The sequence below is a fragment of the Camellia sinensis genome, chromosome 12, assembly GCF_055761805.1.
Source record: "Camellia sinensis isolate YWXY chromosome 12, ASM5576180v1, whole genome shotgun sequence".
Lineage (NCBI taxonomy): Eukaryota > Viridiplantae > Streptophyta > Magnoliopsida > Ericales > Theaceae > Camellia > Camellia sinensis.
In genome coordinates, this window is record NC_138972.1 from 144,625,899 (window position 1) to 144,645,003 (window position 19,105).

General features: G+C 38.5%; 1 protein-coding gene and 1 non-coding gene across 2 annotated transcripts; one reads left to right on the forward strand and one right to left on the reverse strand.

Moving 5' to 3' along the window:
• The first annotated feature begins 676 nt into the window (after positions 1 to 676).
• TRNAM-CAU (transfer RNA methionine (anticodon CAU)) lies at positions 677 to 763 on the forward strand. The gene is given in 2 exon segments: positions 677 to 714; positions 728 to 763. It is a non-coding gene; the product is annotated as a tRNA-Met (tRNA).
• Positions 764 to 1,642: 879 nt separating this feature from the next.
• LOC114259673 (chaperone protein dnaJ A7A, chloroplastic) lies at positions 1,643 to 17,342 on the reverse strand. Its single transcript, XM_028199698.2, has 8 exons — positions 17,113 to 17,342; positions 16,436 to 16,550; positions 11,807 to 11,948; positions 11,630 to 11,687; positions 4,259 to 4,301; positions 3,088 to 3,136; positions 2,904 to 2,984; positions 1,643 to 2,785 (listed from the first exon to the last, which is right to left on the reverse strand). The coding sequence occupies exons 2-8, from the start codon at positions 16,540 to 16,542 to the stop codon at positions 1,940 to 1,942; spliced, it is 1,326 nt and encodes a 441-aa protein (XP_028055499.2). The 5' UTR covers positions 16,543 to 16,550; positions 17,113 to 17,342; the 3' UTR covers positions 1,643 to 1,939.
• Positions 17,343 to 19,105: the final 1,763 nt, after the last annotated feature.

The following is a 19,105-nucleotide window of genomic DNA, read 5'->3' on the forward strand; positions in this document are numbered from 1 at the left end:
TTTTTTTTCTCACAATCATCAAATCAATTATGAAAAAACCAACGAACTTTTCAAGCGCAACTTTTTTACAAAGTTAAAATAACTAAAAAAAACTAAATAATCAATTAAATAACTAACTTTCTGAGCAAGACCATACTTTGGGTCAATTATAGGGGTAGGGTGGGTCTCATTTTTTTATTTTGTAAAAGCTTATCACAGGCATATTTTATTTGATGTCATGCCTCAATGACCCAAATTAATTTTTTTTTTTAAATAAAATAAAATCATGATTTTGGATGGGTTGTGATGATGAAAATTGTCTCACTTTTTCCCTCCTCTCTCTCATGAGTTTCCGTTTAGAAATTTGATTTTTTCTTTTTTTTTTTTGACTAGACAAGTTAAAAAGTGAAAATTAAAATTAAAAAACAAAAAATGCTATTAAAAAAATTAAATCATACAAACTAAACTTTCACATTTTTTCACACAACTGAAAAAAAAAAATCATTTTCAAACACATAGATCTTGTTTTTCTACTAAAAAATAATCAAAAAATTACTGAAAAAAAATGAAGACAAACTCCAATAATTTAAGTCACATATTTGAATTTTTTTTACAATTTGTCAATAAAAATTTTGGATGCATAGTTGCTTAAAAAGAATAAAGATTATTAAACTAAAAACAGAACCCAAAGCTCGACGGGGTGGTGGCGCAGTTGGCTAGCGCGTAGGTCTCATAGCTTCTCTGAGTTATCCTGAGGTCGAGAGTTCGAGCCTCTCTCACCCCATTTCTTTTCGTTGATAGGATTATATTTTTTTGATGCAATAAATCCTTTTAAATTTAAAAGAAAATAAAATCAAATATGAAAAAAATATTTTTTGCTTTGGTTGATTGGATTTTTTATTTGATGCAATAAATTCTTTTAAATTTAAAAGAAAATAAAATCAAATATTAAGAAAATATTTTTTGTTGGATTAGTTAAATAATAAATAAATATTACTAACAACTCTCTTTTTTTTCTTTTTTTCTTTTTTTTTTGGGGGGGTGTTCAATAAACTATAAAAATAAGCATGTATACAAAAATTTCTCTCATAATATAACTCCATTTCTGTATTTTTTAGTTGCAATAGCTTATTTATTTTTTGATGGGATATGCAATAGCTGAATTTAAGATTGCCTTTAAGTTTCACAAAATATATATATATATATACATACTACACGTCTCAGTTTTAAAAATTACACAACACCCCATATTTTAAAATTAATCACAAAACCAACCACATAGACCATTACAGATCAAATAGTGAGACTACAATAAATTAAAAAAAAATTCAAAATGATTTCCCTCAAATTACTTTTTATATTTTATGAGTTAGGAAAGATACTAGAATTATTAGCCAAAACTCTATGGAGAATGTCAATAATACCCTTTATGCAAGATAGGGGTGTCTATCTAAACCTTGACAGTATGTTTGGTTAGAAAATTTAAAAAGAGATTTAGAAGGAAAAAAATAGATAAAATATGAACAAAATATACTTACATTTCAACTTGTTTCACACATCTTTTTTTCTTTCCCTTTCAAATTTCTTTTCAAACTCCCCAACCAAACACGGCGTGAAGAAAACTGCAAGACTAATATAGAATGATAAATAACAAAACTGTGAGTTGGAATCAAAATGAACACTGTAATTTCCCATAAACATGTAGTCAAGAACGTGGGAACAGAAATACAAGTCCAATTTCCAGAAATAGTATAAAAGGTACATCCCTAAACTGTTTTCTCTTCCATCCTCAAGTATAATGTATAATGCACAGTACAAAACTAACACCGAAAAATTTCCTAATACAAAAAGCAGCCACAACTTGACCGATTGAGAAATCGGTGTGAAATTCACTGCTGTCTATACAATCACTCAAGACACACGGAATAAAAAGCCAAAGATGGCCATCTCCAAATTTCTACTATCTCCTACTGCTGGTTGCTTTTGCACTGTTTAGGTTAGCAAGTTCTTCAATAAGCTTCCTCTCTTCACTGCTCAGCCGTTTCGGGATCTCAACTTGAACCTTCACCAACTGATCTCCCCTCATGTTGCTTTTGTTTAGAAGCGGTACGCCCTTTTTCGCCATCACCAGTGTTGTTCCTGGCTGGGTACCGGGCGGAATCTTCAAGTCAACCATGCCATCAACCGTAGGAACCTTCATTGTTGTTCCTAAGATAGCATCGATATAAGAAACCTTGCAAGAGTAGAGAATATTGGTGTCGTCACGTTTCAATACTGGATCGGGAAGAACGTCGATCATCACAAAGAGGTCTCCGGGGGGCCCACCTCTCCTTCCTGAATTACCTTCACCCCGGACCCGTAACCGGCTACCGGCGTCAACCCCGGCAGGGACTTTTAGGCTAATCCTCTTTGACTTCCTCACTCGCCCGTCACCGCCACACGTGTTGCAAGGAGTAGAAGTCTCCCCAACACCACCACAAGCGGAGCAGGTCATTACCTGTTGGAAGACACCTAGTGGGGTCCTTGCCGATGTGACGACTTGCCCTTGTCCACCACACGTGCTACATTTGGATGGTGTGGTCCCCGGTTTGGCACCTGACCCATCACAGGTGCTACATGTCTCAAGACGGGTTATTTCAATCTCCTTTTCTACCCCAAATACCGCTTCTTTAAAATTCAAAACCAAATTGTAAATTTGGTCCTCACCCTCTGTGGCTCTATTTCGAGAGCCTCTTCCACCCATACCGCCCATACCACCCATGCCCTCAAATAAGGATTCAAACAAATCAAAGGGGTTGCTGAAATCCTGTCATTATGGAGAGCTCCCAATGTGAAAAATAGTGCAGTAAAATTAAGACAAAAAAATGTTGGAAATTGAAACGAGTGATTTCATCACTTAGTCTTTATAGTGGAATAGAACTCACCCCCGTGCCCACGCCAGCACCTTTAAGCCCAGCCTCTCCATATTTGTCATATATAGAACGTTTATCATCATCTGACAAAACCTGTAGTACATGTCTTTTGCTAATGAATCGTATGCTCAAATAGTCCACTGCCCAATCAAGAATCGTCAAGCAGGATGATACGTATAAGGTTCCATAAGTTTACCTCGTAGGCATTGCTGATCTCCTTAAATTTCTGTTCAGCTCCAGGTTCTCTGCAGGAAAGGAAGAAGGAGTTGTTAAAACAGAGCATTTTAATTCTAGAATTGAAAAACAGAACACAAGGCTGTAGTATTGGCGGAACTTCTTCTCTAGAGCAACAAGAATTCACATGGTGTAGGGTTCAAACGATTGACCTTCCACATAAAGCAAAGGCATGATACAATCTAGAAAAAATAATATTGGTATGCATGAACAAATTCCAGAGCCATAGATTATATGCCAACCTTTTGTGCCCTACTAAGAAAAAACATACTATACATGGAGCAACTGAAAAAATAAAATTAATCATAAGATATAAAATCAAAGTAAGTTGACTCAAGTAGAAAAGTGTGTCTAACATATTACGTGATTGATGAATACTAAGAAAATTAAAAGTAAAATTTATAGAATAGCTATAACACCGAAACTTTACAAGACGAAATATTTGGCAACTTAGAAACAACACATTCACAAAATGAGTGTAACTGAGATGAGGACGCTCACATAAATATGTAGCATGTAGGCAACCCACCTAAATGGGGCACAAAGGTTAATTTGGTTTGGTTATTTAACTCTAAATTATGCATCACTATGATTACTAACACTTCACAGTTTTTCATCCAATACTTCCATTATTTGATATAAATATCCACAATTTCTCTTTTTTTCAAAATTAGAGATATTGATATATATACTTGTGATAAATTTATCGATATATCCCCATTATTGGACATGTGATATATCTTTCTTATTTGAAATTTTATTCCCTAATTGTGGTAGCACAAAATATTTTCAAATTTTAGCATTAATTGATAAACAACAAGTCCTACACCATGGACATTATTTTCTTCAAGCAAACCACATCTTAATTTGCATGGAACTCAAAGCCTTGGGTTGAGCTTCCAAATAATGTCTTATCTAACTAAGAACAGGTAACACAACAAGCAGTAATTATGAAAATAACTTGGAAAATTGTCGGTGAAAAACAAGGGAGCTTGGCATGCAGAATCAATATAACACAGCAAATCATCAATCAGAAAATCAAAAAGAAATTATCAAAATAAAAATCCAAAGTATGACACTGGAACAAAAGTGTAACCTGTAAAATAAAATAAAAACACGGCAGTTCAACTTACTTGTTTACATCAGGATGATAACTCCTGGCAAGCTTTCGATAAGCTAAACAAGAAAGAAAAAATAGTTAGCCATATGATGTAAGCAAAAGATAATAATACGAATGGTTATAATTGAGATCAACAACAAATAAAAATGAACAGGGGCAGAATGATCCTTTTCATATAAAATAGAAATACTTTTTTTATGAAATACGCTGGAAAGCTCTACAAAACAAGCAAGGAGTACCAGAAAGGAAACAAAACAACCAAAGTGTTAGAATTGATGTATTATTGATTGATGTAATATTTTTATATTACAAATGGTGAGGGGCTCCTTATATAGGAGATGTAGTGGAGTAGGTGGTAGTAGGTGGTAGTGGTAGGTGTGTAGTAGGTGGTAGTAGGTGTAGTAGGTGGTAGTAGGTAGTGGTAGGTGTAGTAGGTGGAGTAGGTGATGGTAGGTTTTAATAGCCCCCCGCAAACTCAAGGGGGATAGGAACTAACCAACTTGAGTTTGGAGAGAGTAACAAAACAAGAAAATAATCTGAAAAATAAAAAATGGATAGGAGACACTGTATGGTCGTGTCAGACCGTTGTAGAAGACTGTATGGTTATGGCAGACTGATGTAGAAGACACTGGCTTGTGTTAGACCGATGTAGAAGACAGTTTATGGGGTCATGTCGGACCGTTGTAGCAGACAATGTTGTGACAGTTGTTGTGATAGTTTACGGAGTCTTGCTGGACCCTTGTAGAAACTAACCGGAATCAATGTCGGGACAGTTTACAGAGTCTTGTCGGACCCATGAAGGAGCTAACCGGAATCAATGTCGGGACAGTTTACAGAGTCTTGTCGGACCCAGTTTACAGAGTCTTGTCGGACCCATGAAGGAGCTAACCGGAATCAATGTCGGGACAGTTTACAGAGTCTTGTCGGACCCATGAAGGAGCTAACCGGAATCAATGTCGGGACAGTTTACAGAGTCTTGTCGGACCCTTAAAAAGTCGCACCCTCAAAAGGTGTGCCCAATTTTTCAAAAGGCGTGCCATCAAAAGGCGTGCCCAATCCATAAAAAGACGTGCCATCAAAAGGCGTACCCAATCCATAAAAAGGCGTGCCATCAAAAAGCGTGCCATCAAAAGGCGCGCCCATGTTGTCGTTGAGTGCCGAGCGGCGCATGATGCGCGTGTCTGCCTCTTCATCATGGTCTTTATAAACCGAAGCGGAGGCTGAGGCTTGGAAGCATAACAAACCAGTTGAAACCTCTTCGTTCTCTAAGAGCTTGTCGCTAAGAGCGGCAAATCTTGAAACACTCTGTAAACACTCTGTAACCAACCCTTCTCTGAAACACTCAGCAACCCATAACATGGCCTCGTCTTCCCGTTCAGCTACCCAGAATATGGCCTCTTCGTCCCGTGGTCTGCTCACTCTCTTTCCCGACCTCAACGAGTCAACAAGAGAGATAACTGGTGCGGTGGCCAGTGAACCTCAACCAAGCGCCTCTGGTTTTGCTCCGTTGAACTTTCCGATGCGGTCGGTGGAGCAAAAAATGGCGGTGCAAACTGATATTGAGGCCAATCAGTATACTTTGAAGTCATGTGTGGAGACCATGACGGCGGTCACAAACCTGTCGCACCGGCTGCAGAGTAGGACAAATGAGGTGCAGCAGTTAAACGCCCAACTGGCTCTGCTCCAATGCATGTATAAGGATGCGCGAGCAGAGATAAGTGTGCTAAAGACGGAAAATAAGGAGCTGAAGCGGAAGGCCACCGTGATGTTCCGATTTGGAGGTCCGCCATATGCTGTAATGGAGGAGCAGGGGGGAGGCAACGTGCTTGGTGGCCTAGGAAGCACGGAGGCCGGACTGGCACGGGACACCCAAGATAAAAGTAAGAAGAAGAGACCCGTAGCAGAGTAGAGAAGAAAAATCTCACTGTGGGTGTGGTGGTTTGTTTGTGTTTTTTTTTGATGTAAAATGGTGAACGGGGTGAGCCCCGACATGAATAAAAGGAGTTTGGTGTGCAAGTCGTCTTCGGCTGTGTTTTGTTTTTTTTTTTGTTTTTTTTTTTTTTTTTGTTTTTGTTTTTGTGCAAATCGGATGGCAAGAATGACACAATAGGGAGCAGAAATAATAATAGAAAAAAGATGAAAATTAAGGTGAAAGAAAAAGAAATAAAAATAATAATAATAATAATAATAATAATAATAAGATGAAGATATTGGAAATCAAAACGAAAGAGTGAAAAAAAAAAAAAAGAAGGAGAGATTGGTGCACGTGGGTTTCTTGGCCCACGGTTTGGTAAAAATTGTTTTTTTTTTTTTTTTAATATAATATAATAAAAAGAGATATATATATATATATATATATATAATAAAGAAAGTGGGGAACAAGAGTGTAATGAAAAGAAAAAGTATAGGTTGCATCGTGGGTCACATGGGTGAGTAAAAGAAAAAAAAAATAAAGAAATGAGTGGGTGCCCCCCATGTGCAAGGATAGTGCTGGCACTTCAAGAGGTGGTACAGCCTTCTGAGCATCAGCTTTGACAGGAGCTGCCTTTGGACCTTTTCTTTGCTGCAGACGAACAAAATAACCAGGAGGAGATGCATGTGCCTGGTCGGTTTGGGTTTGGAAGATCGAATTGTTTAAAAATGGAGAGAGATTTCTGCCGTGTGCACTTACAGAAAAGAAACTTTGTGCAGAGCAGAGCAACGCCTCCAACTTCCATCTCGAATCCGAATGCGAGATTTGAAGTGAGAACTCGATCAACTAGTTTTCTTGAAGGATGCGAAGTGGGTCTTGTTGTTGAGCATACAGTGGACGGAAGCAAGGGAAGCAAGTGTCTCTTTCGCTGCGTCCTCGCTGCCGAGGACGGAAGCAAGGGTGCGGATGAATTCTACAATGGATGATATGAGCTTAATTCAGCAGGCACAGAGACATCACCTGGTTGTTAGGGAGCTTGGAGAAGAAACTGATTTGGAAATTGAGCCTGGGGATGATGACCCAACATTTGCAAGCACTCCCCTTATCAGTGGCCTGCCAAGAGAGTCTTCAGTTGAAGAGCATGATGATAGCAAACAGATGCCAGATAGTGATGGTTTCCCAACTTGCCGGCGCAGATCTGGATTTGTCTAAGGCACAAAAATGTGAAAAGAAAAAGCAGGGTGGTGATGCTGTAAAAGAAAGAATCTGTGAAGAGGGCATTGATCTAGGTAACACACAACACACTTCCAATCTCAAAGGTGAAAGTGATGGTCCATGGCAGCAAGAAATGTGACAGCGGAGTGAAGGTATGTGTAGAGGTCCGGCGGGCGGCCAAGGCGAGGCTGCCGCCGGCCGGTGAAGCAGAATTATTAGATTCTAAACCTGCTCTGATACCATGTTAGAATTGATGTATTATTGATTGATGTAATATTTTTATATTACAAATGGTGAGGGGCTCCTTGTTAAAATTCACCTACTCTCCACCTACTTCACCCACTTAAACCTACTCCACTAAACCTAACCCACTACACCACTACCACCTCACCTACTCCACTAAACCTAACCCACTACACCACTACCACCTCCACTTCACCTACTCCTTACCTACTACACACTCACCCTCTTCTATATATAGGAATCATGAATCATTGTAATAGATATCAATAAACATCAATCAATAATACATAAATTTTTACATGGTATCAGAGCAAGGTTAAGACCTTAGTATTTCTCGCTTCACCGGCGGGCGGCAACCTCGCCTTGGCCGCCCGCCGGTCCTCAACCTATTCCGCTTATTTTCTACACATACCTTGACTTCTTCAACATTTTCTTACACCCCTCCTCCGCTATGTCGGCGGCGGCACCCGCATCATCGTCTAGCCTCTATCGCCGTTCACCTCGCCTCTCACATATCCGTGGTTGTACTCTTACTCGTCGTCGTCGTTGGCGTTTCTGGCGCTGCTTTTCTGCTCGTCACTGCTGTTTTTTTTTTCCCGATTTGCTCTCTCTCTCTTAGCCATGGATTTGGGTGTGGGGTGTAGAGCTGTGGCTCTGTTGTTGGTAGCCATGTTTGCTGGCTTGAAGGTTTCAATGGCAGCAGTGTACAAGGTTGGGGACTCCGCTGGTTGAACCATCATTGGGAATATTGATTACAAGGCCTGGGCTGCTTCCAAGACGTTTCATGTTGGAGATGTCATCATTTTCGAATACAATTTTCAATGTCACGTGTTGCAAGTGCCCCACAAAGAATACCAAGCCTGCAGAAGTGTAAGACAGTAACATGCATCTTCACATACAGCACAAGCTTCTTGGACATCCCTCTCTCTCTCTCTCTCTCCATGGACCCAACATCATCATCATGCACCCACTCTATCTCCCTCTCTCTCATCTTTTCCCACTTTCAAACCCACTTTAATCATATCTCTCATTTCTCTTAATTTATTTCATTCACGTTCTTTCACCCTTTTCTTTTATTTTAATATATATATATATTTTATTATAATATATTTTCCCTATCCCTTGTTAGTAAGCATCACCCGTTTTCCATTCTCTTATTATTATTTATTTTATATTCCACCAAAAAAAAAAAATCACACTGCTGTTTTTCTTATCACCCATCCACAAATATTTTTCTCTATTTTCTTTATCCATTATTTTCTTTTCTTTTATTTTTCTTATTAAACAAAACAACACCACAAAATAACACCAACAACATTCCACAACCTTGTCATTTTATTCATATCAGGGGATCAACCCCGATCACACTTTTACATCAAAAAAAAAAAAAAAAAAAAAAATCCACACAAACAAAAACAAAACTACCACACCCACAATGGGATTTTTCTTCTCTACTCAGCCGCCGGTCTTTTCTTCTTGCCTCCGTCCTGGGTGGTCCTTGCCGGTGTTGCCTCCGTGCTTCCTAGACCACCAAGCAAGTTGCCTCCTCCCTGCTCCTCCACTACAGCATACGGTGGACCTCCAAATCGGAACATCACGGTGGCCTTCCGCTTCAGCTCCTTATTTTCCGCCTTTAGCACACTTAACTCTGCTCGCGCATCCTTATACATGCGTTGGAGCAGAGCCAGTTGGGCGTTTAACTGCTGCACCTCATTTGTCCTACTCTGCAGCCGGTTCGACAAATTTGTAACCGCAGTCATGGTTTCCACACATGACTTCAATGTATACTGATTGGCCTCCACATCCGACTGCACTGCCATTCTTTGCTCCACCGACCGCATCGGAAAGTTCAACGGAGCAAAACCAGAGGTGTTTGGTTGAGGTTCACGGGCCTCCGCACCAGTTATCTCTCTTGTTGACTCGTTGAGGTCGGGAAAGAGAGTGAGTAGACCACGGGATGAAGAGGCCATATTCTGGGTAGCTGAACGGGAAGAAGAGGCCATGTTTTTTGGGTTGCTGAGTGTTTCAGCGAAATAGCAATTTCAGACTGATAATGTTCGGAAGGGGAGTGTTTCAAGATTTGCAGCTCTTAGAGGCAATCTCTCAGAAAAACGAAGATCTCTCTCAGAAAATGAAGAGTTTTTCAGAAGTTTTTTCCCAGGTTTTTTTGTCTTCGCTTCTGCCTCAAGCACAGTCTCCACATTGGTTTATATCGACACTGACGACGCGGCCGACACGCCACTCTGTCGCTCACGTGCCTCGCCGCGTCTCCGGCTCACCTTTTGATGGCTCGACGCTTTCTGTCGGGCACGACTTTTGATGAAGTGGGCGCGCCTTTTGAGGGCGCAACTTTTGATGGCACGTCTTTTTATGGATTGGGCACGCATTTTGATGGCACGTCTTTTTATGGATTGGGCACGCCTTTTGGTGGCACGCCTTTTGAAAGATTGGGCACACCTTTTGAGGGTGTGACTTTTTAGGGGTCCGACAAGACTCTGTAAACTGTCCTGACATTGATTCCGGTTAGCTCCTTTATGGGTCCGACAAGACTCTGTAAACTGTCCCGACATTGATTCCGGTTAGCTCCTTTATGGGTCCGACAAGACTCTGTAAACTGTCCCGACATTGATTCCGGTTAGTTTCTACAAGGGTCCAGCAAGACACCGTAAACTGTCACAACAACTGTCACAACAGTGTCTGCTACAACGGTCCGACATGACCCCATAAACTGTCTTCTACATCGGTCTGACACCGCCATCCAGTGTCCTCTACACCGTTATGACACCACCATACAGTGTCCTCTACATGGTTATGACACCCCCATACAGTGTCCTCTACAACGTTATGACACCACCATCCAGTGTCTTTACCAATGGTCTGACACGACCATACAATGTCTCTTATCCTCTTTTATTTTTATGTATTTTCTTGTTTTGTTACTCTCTCCAAACTCAAGTTGGTTAGTTCCTATCCCCCTTGAGTTTGCGGGGGGCTGTTAAAATTCACCTACTCTCCACCTACTTCACCCACTTAAACCTACTCCACTAAACCTAACCCACTACACCACTACCACCTCCACTTCACCTACTCCTTACCTACTACACACTCACCCTCTTCTATATATAGGAATCATGAATCATTGTAATAGATATCAATAAACATCAATCAATAATACATAAATTTTTACACTCCTTATATAGGAGATGTAGTGGAGTAGGTGGTAGTAGGTGGTAGTGGTAGGTGTGTAGTAGGTGGTAGTAGGTGTAGTAGGTGGTAGTAGGTGGTGGTAGGTGTAGTAGGTGGAGTAGGTGATGGTAGGTTTTAATACAAAGCTAGGCCAAAGAAAGCCAAATAATGGGATCCTTATAGAGCCATCAAAATAACTTAAGTAGCTCTCAACAGTAACTCAATAAATAGTCAATAACATAGTTTCCCCATTGAAACTCAGCGGTTCCATTTTCTGAGGGGTTCCCAGAAAAGTGTGGATAACACTGTAAATTAGAATAGCCTTTGAATGGTCACAAATCCAAGGAACTGTCAAAAAAATTGGTCTGCCACTCAACACCACAGTTATCATTCATAATAACAAAAGAATCATATGGTACTCTGAGATATACAAATTTTCAAATAAGTACAAAACATTTGGACTCAATATTTAATAAAGTTCCTAAATAAAATACTTAGTTACAAATTGCCCAAATTTCATTCTCATTCAAAACAAGTTTTGGGAATTTGGAATTTATTGTATGCTAGGTTTGGAAAATAAAGTTTCCAATTTTATAATCCAGATACCCTAAATGCTGTTAGGATGAGAGCAAGTGATGTTTATATAAAGAAAATAAAAGAAACTCCAAGAAAGAAAGGGTAAAACATAGGAAAGAAGCATTTACACAAGTAACAATAGCATGCACAAACAAGCATATAGTACATCCCATTAAAGATGCATTATAAGCAATGACCAAAGGAAGGGGGAAGGTAAATTAGGACAGGAAATAGTCATGACAGTGTCCTCACCACTTTTGATTTCTGATTTGCTAGCATTTTTTGACACCCCAAGGACAGCATAGTAATCCTGCATGTACACAACGTTAATACTAGAAGTACATATAACAATAAATTTTCAACAAAGCAGCAAAACCTAGAAGAGAACTCCCAAAAGAAATTTTTTTTAAAAAAAAAAAAAAAACTTACACTATCAGCTCTAACAATCAGGCGAACTCCCCTGCAGCGACATGGATTCCTAGATTGCACCAAATTGAACATTGCATGCAAGGAATTTTGAGAAAACATGGCTGAACTTGATGATGCCAACGCTCTTATCTCGCTTGAGACACTACACACAAGATGATAATGCATACAAAATGTTAATCTAAAGAATGTGTTATCTTTCCATGCATCAGGAAAATGCAAACCAAGAAACATCCAAAGCAACAAAATGCATTATGAAGCCTGGAAGGACATGAAACCATTAGATGATCAATAAGTTACCGTCTGTCAGTCGTATATAGCCTTAGAAATCTAAGGCTATAATAAAAACTAGCTCAGTCCAAAATGAAAACTACAACCATCACTCATACAACTTTACTAAGTTATGATAAACAAAAACAAACAAACAGGCTTTGGTGAGATGAGCAAGAAGCGATGGTGTTTTGCGATCACCAGTGTTGCAAGGCTGTAGCTGAAAGCTTCAATTTTGAAAAGGCTACAACAATGATGAGTAGGCTGGTCAACACAATAATCTGGTATGAACTTCAAACAATGATGAGTAGGTGTTTTTATACATATATTTTTCCATTAGTCGTCTAAGTAGAAATTACCTTCCACATAGAAGATCTGGCAAGCATAAAACCAACTTTATTTCTGCTCAATTACTCTCTCTCTAAAGATTTTATTCATAATTTTAATACCACAAAATAAGTAATACTTCTTACAACACGTAAAAAAGCCGCTCGGATCCCTTATGAAAATGAATCCTACTTTGAATCGTTTAAATGCTAGGTCGTTCCCCTCAAGTGACGCGTTGCGCCTGCCTCCGGGTGTTTCGAAAAGTGAGCAAGGGGCGCCGCATCGACGCCTGGGTGCGGTGAAAAATGGGCAAAGGTTTCCGCGCTTTTCTGGACGAGCGCGGGTAAAGAAGCTAGTCCAAGACTATAGGTTTAGGATAGCCACTTGGAACATAGGAACCTTAACTGGTAGGACGATAGAATTAGTAGATGTTATGATTAGGAGGAGAGTTAGTATAGCTTGCATACAAGAAACTAAGTGGACGGGAGAGAAAGCTAGGGAAATTGAGGATACTGGTTTTAAACTTTATTATAATGGTAAGGATAGACGCAGGAATGGGGTATGAATCATAATTGCCAAGGGTCTTGTGGAAAGTGTGGTGGCGGTCATTAGGAAAGGAGATAGGATTATGCTAGTTAAATTAGTTATTGGAGGGAATATAGTGAACATTATTAGCGCTTACGCCCCTCAAGTAGGGTTAGATGATCAGACTAAGAGGGATTTTTGGGAGCAAATGGATGAGATCTTACAGGAGATACCCGTAGGAGAGAACCTGGTTATAGGTGGAGATTTTAATGGCCATGTGGGCATAGATAAAGTAGGTTATGAAAAGGTGCATGGTGGATACGGTTTTGGTGACAGAAATGAGGCTGGAGAGAGAATCTTAGATTTTGCGTTGGCTTCTGACTTGGTGGTGGCTAATACTATGTATAAGAAGAGGGATGAGCATTTGATAACCTTTAAGAGTGGATTAGTTAAGAGCCAAATAGATTATTTCTTAGTGAGAAAAGTAGACTGCCTAAAATGCAATGATTGTAAGGTGATTCCTGGAGAGAGTCTGGTCTCTCAACATAGGATTTTGATACTAGATTTATGTTTTAGAGGGCAATACCAAGCTAGGAAGGATGGTGGGCATCGTAGGACGAGATGGTGGGACTTAAAAAGGGATAAACTAGAAATATTTAAGAATCGAATGGATAAGGAAGGTACTTGGGACTTAGAAGGTGGGGCTAACACTATATGGAATTCGATGGCCAATTGTATGAGGAGAATCTCAAGGGAAGTGCTTGGAGAGTCGAAAGGAACGGGATCCAGCTCTAGGGAAACTTGGTGGTGGAGGGAAGAGGTCCAAGCGGTAGTTAAGGCAAAAAAAGAGTGCTTTAAAAAGTGGCAGAAGGATAGAACTGAGGAAAACCTTAAGAGCTATAGATTGGCTAATAAGGAGGTCAAGAAAGTAGTGAGAGAGATTAAGTTGAAAGTTTATGATGACCTATACACTAGACTAGATAGTAAGGAGGGAGAGAAGATGGTATACAAACTTGCTAAGATGCGGGAGAGGAAAACAAGAGATTTTAATCAAGTAAAGTGCATCAAGAGTGAGGATTCTAAGGTATTAGTGAAGGACGATGAGATTAAGGAAAGATGGAAGAATTATTTTGAGAAACTATTAAATGAGGAACATGGAAGTACGACAATAGGGGAAGAAATAATCAGTAATACGATAAACCAAGACTATAGGTTCTATCGCAGGATTAGAAATTTTGAAGTGGAGATTGCACTTAAGAAGATGAAATCAAATAAGGCTTTAGGACCTGATGATATCCCTATTGAAGCTTGGAAGTGTTTGGGTAAAAAGGGAGTTGCTTGATTGACTAGGTTGTTTAGTAAAATTTTGTTGACTAGGAACATGCCAGATGAGTGGAGGAAGAGTATTTTAGTGCCAATCTATAAGAATAAAGGTGATGTTCAGAATTGTAACAACTATAGAGGAATTAAGCTAATGTGTCATATAATGAAAATGTGGGAGAGGGTGATGGAACGTCGATTGCGAGACATAACAGAGGTGTCAGAGAATCAATTTGGGTTTATGCCTGGTAGGTCAACAATGGAAGCGATCTATCTTTTGAGGAGAGTAATAGAAAAGTATAAAGAAAAGAAAAGAGACATTCATATGGTGTTTATCGACCTTGAGAAAGCATATGACAGAGTGTCCCGAGATATAATATGGTGGGCGTTAGAGAAGAAAGGGTTGACAAAAGGCTACATTGACGTGATTAGGGACATGTATGAAGGGGTGGTGACCACTATTAGATCGCCAGCTGGAGAAACAAATGAATTTCCTATCACTGTAGGGTTACACCAAGGATCTACCTTAAGTCCTTATCTTTTTGCTTTAGTTATGGACGAGTTGACGATAAATATTCAGGATGACGTGCCATGGTGTATGCTTTTTGCAGACGATATTGTGTTAGTGGATGAGACTAGAGAAGGAGTTAACACAAAGTTGGAGATCTGGAGACAAGCTCTTGAATCTAAAGGATTTCGGATAAGCAGAACTAAGACAGAGTACATGGAGTGTAAATTTAGTAACAGTAACAATGAAAGCAGAGGAGAAGTGAAGATTGAGAACCAAGAACTGCCTAAGAGTGAACATTTTCGTTATTTAGGGTCAATTATCACAACAGCGGGAGAGATTGATGCAGATGTGGCCCATAGGATTAAGGCGGGATGGTGTAAGTGGAGAAGTGCGTCTGGGGTATTGTGCGATAAACGAATACCTACTAGACTCAAAGGTAAGTTTTATAGAACGGCTATTAGACCAGCTATGTTGTATGGGACGGAGTGTTGGGCAACTAAGAAACAACATGTAGATAAGATGAGTGTGGCTGAGATGAGGATGCTAAGGTGGATGTGTGGTAAGACTAGACAGGACAGGATTAGGAATGAGTGTATTCGGGAATGGGTAGGAGTAGCACCGATAGAAGATAAGTTGAGAGAGAATCGTTTGAGATGGTTTGGTCATATTCAACGGAGACCAACAGAGGCAGTAGTGAAGAGATGCGATGCTGTAACGGTAGATGGAAGTGTTAGGGGACGAGGTAGGCCTAGATTAACGTTGACTAGCGTTATAAATAGAGATATGAATCTACTTAATTTGACCAATGAAATGGCCTTTGATAGGGCCGTGTGGAGAAGAAGGATTCATGTAGCCGACCCCATTTGATGGGACTTAAGGCTTCGTTTGGTTTGGTTTGGTTTATATTAGTCAACCAGACTGTCCTTCATCACCCAAACATTTTCAAACTTCAGTAGGAATTTCAATTGTTCCTACAACATATTTAAGATCACAGTTATCAAATAGACACATTCCTCCATCCAAACAAACAACTTAAGAGTATTTTTGCTCACTACACAAGGAGAAGTACACTTATAATATTCATAACAAGGCAAAGCAATATTCATCTACATATTTTAAAAACATGTTAACTGTGAAAAGTGATAATGCCCATTACAAGCACAAGTTGAGAAAACAGCTATTAGAAGTTGATACATTTGCTTTTCAAGAGGTTAGTCTTCTATGTTTCTCAAAAAATTACCACAACACTAGCTTAGAGTTTCAAAGAAATACAGCAAAAAGCCCTTTATCAATGGGCATACACAAGAAACAAGGGTAAATTCACCATAGCTACATTAACCATTCATTAAAAAAAAATAAAAAATAAAAAAGAAGAGCAAACTGATGCTTTTGGTTTAGTGTGAAAGGAACCTAAATCGCCTGTCTGATTTGAACACTCAAAGGACCATCTTTTTGTTATCGTTCAACTTCTAAGTAACTCCCACTGAAAGCATTTTTTCAATCATAGTTCCCCCATTCATCTACTCACTTTTATTATTATTATTTTTTGTGTGGAACATCTCTACTTGCTAGCACACCACCATCACATGGCAGAAAAATAACATCAAATGGGTAACACCAAAAATATCCACAATTGATAAGCATATATTACTACAAACAAAAAGTAACTAAATACTCACCACTGCGAAGATGTAGATAACTTCTTGTTTGTAACAGAAAATCTTAATACAAATTGAGGTTGTCCCCACCGAGCTACCCATGTACTTCCACAAGGTAATATTGCCATTTAATACACTATAAAAATAAATAAATAAATAAAGAAGAAAAAGAAAAGAAAAGGTCAGCATCTTTGTGACATTTTGCAATATGAGAAATGGTAGAAAATTTCTACAGAAGCTCTCAAACTATAAACCAAAAACTAGTATGCAAATTGTTTTTAGAACACATCCAATGCCTAACATTAAAAAAATACAATAAAAAATCATTTAGTGAAGTTAGTAGCATCAAAACATTATTAAGTACTAGAGCCACCCAGCACACCAAATTCTGAATCCCAAAATGGCAACTTGAGAAAGAAAACTCGTCTACCGTTTTCTAGGAAAACATATAAATCAGATGCACTTACACAGAACAATTTTCCGGAGAAAAAGCCTTCACACTAGAGCCAAACATGACCAGAGGGTGTATATATATATATATAAATATATACACTCAAAAACATTACCATTCTCAGTAACTCTTTTTTCACAGAACCTCTTGTTTTAGGGTTTGTGGAAGACCATATACATATATACACTAGCATATATATATATACAGAGAGAGAGAGAGAGAGAGAGGGTTGAAATCGAAGACGAACCTGGGGATTGTAATAAGCTGAGAAGTCGTTTACTGGTGGAATTCGAGCGGTGCGATTGCGGTGGTTGGTGGTGGCGGAGCAAAGCGGAGGAGAGGAGAGTTGTGTGTGTGTTTGGTGTGGTCTTCTTCTTCTTCTTCTTCTTCTTGGGTCGAAGATGAGGCTCTAACGAATTAGAGAGAGAAATTGAGGTCTTTCTAGACTAGAACTATTCATGTTATTTATATTTTGCTACCTAACTTATTATCAAATTCTCGTTTAACCCCTTTTTTGATACGTTAGGTAAATAAATATTAACAAGGCCGCATGTACGTTTGTCGCAAATTTTTACTTATTTGTTTTTAAAGAATTTTTAGTCGCAATTTATCAAATAATTTTTTTTAAAAAAATTCATTATAAAAAAATTAAAGGTAATTATAGAGAAAAATTACAATATAAATAAACAGATACAATGCTTGCAATTTTGTTGTATGCTCCTGCATTGCAAAAGAAATAATGTTAAATATTAATTGTAAGGAGGTGTCATTCTCTCATTGTTAGCTTTGTTTGGGAAGTTGACTAGTTTAGTTGATCATCTAATTTTTTTTTGACTATTTTAATAGTTGTGTTTGAGAAGTTGATTATTTTTTTTTGTAATTGATTTGGTGGTTGCGGGAGAAAAATTAAAATGATTAATGATTAGATGTAATATTTTATCTTATTAACTATTTTAATCTATTTTATCTTTTAGTGGGCTATTTTAGCCAACCCTCTTCCCAAACACCCCTTTTCTTATTTTCGATTATCTCTTGAATCTTTAACAACTTATCGTCGATGATCATAGTTATTTTTCATTTTTCCTATTCTTATGTCTTCTTACCATCTTTTACACTCTCTAAACAATTTCATCCATTCAATTTCTAAGGCAAAGGTTTCAGGTTGCAATGGTAATGATTTGAGAGTTATAGTATCTAGGTTTTGAGTGAATGTAATTTTTGAATAGAAATAAAAAGCTTAGAAATAATAAAAAAAAACACAATGAATGTGATAAAAAAAGAAACAACAATAATATATAGAGGTCAAAAGATGGTGAAATAGGATAATAATAATAGTTGGAACTACAAATGAGAGATTAGGGTGATAGTGGGAGGTGTGACAATGGAGTCCGGATCCTCGACCGCACTTCCCCGTGGCCCTTCTTGCCGCACTCGTCAAAACGACGTTGTTTTGATCAGAACCACGTCATTTTGTTCATCTCCTTTTCTCTCTCTGCAAACTTTGTGGGTGTTGTTCTCAACCTCCATTGAACATTCAGACCAAAAAAAGGAAAATGAAAAAAAAAAACAGAACTGCCAGCACCGACTTCCTTCCTTCCCATCTAATTTCCCTCATTTGTTTGGTATCAAAATCATCAACCTCTCACTGAACAACTTCAATAGCAAAGTGAGATTTGGAAATGTGTTTTCTTCATGTTTACAATTTCAATTTTAACACTTTAAATGCCCAAAATTTCATAAATCCACCTCACAAAATCACCAAAAAAAAAAAAACACAAATCCAAAAAAAAAACACAAATCCATGGTTGTGGATATGTATTGCATGTACAGGAAGAGAGAGAAACATAAAAATCTAGAGAGAAGGAAAAAAATATCAATGGAACAAGGCATTAAGTCTTCAAATTTCTTTATATTTTCTAAATCATATGTACAGGAAGAGAGAGAAACATAGAAATTTAGAGAGAAGGAAAAAAATATCAATGGAACAAGGCACGAAGTCTTCAAATCTCTTTATATTTTCTAGATTACAGTTTCAATTTGATCTCACGTGTCAACAATGCCCAATCGACCTTACCGCCAAGATTCTTCCTCCATCTTCCTCCGGCGAAGATCTTACACATCAATAGGTCACTCGTCAGACTTGCTCGCTGTCGTTTTCTCGCCGATTCGCCGATTTACTCTTTCTGTCGTTTCTCTCTTTCGACGTCACTACCACTCTATTTTCTTGGTAGGGTTTAAAA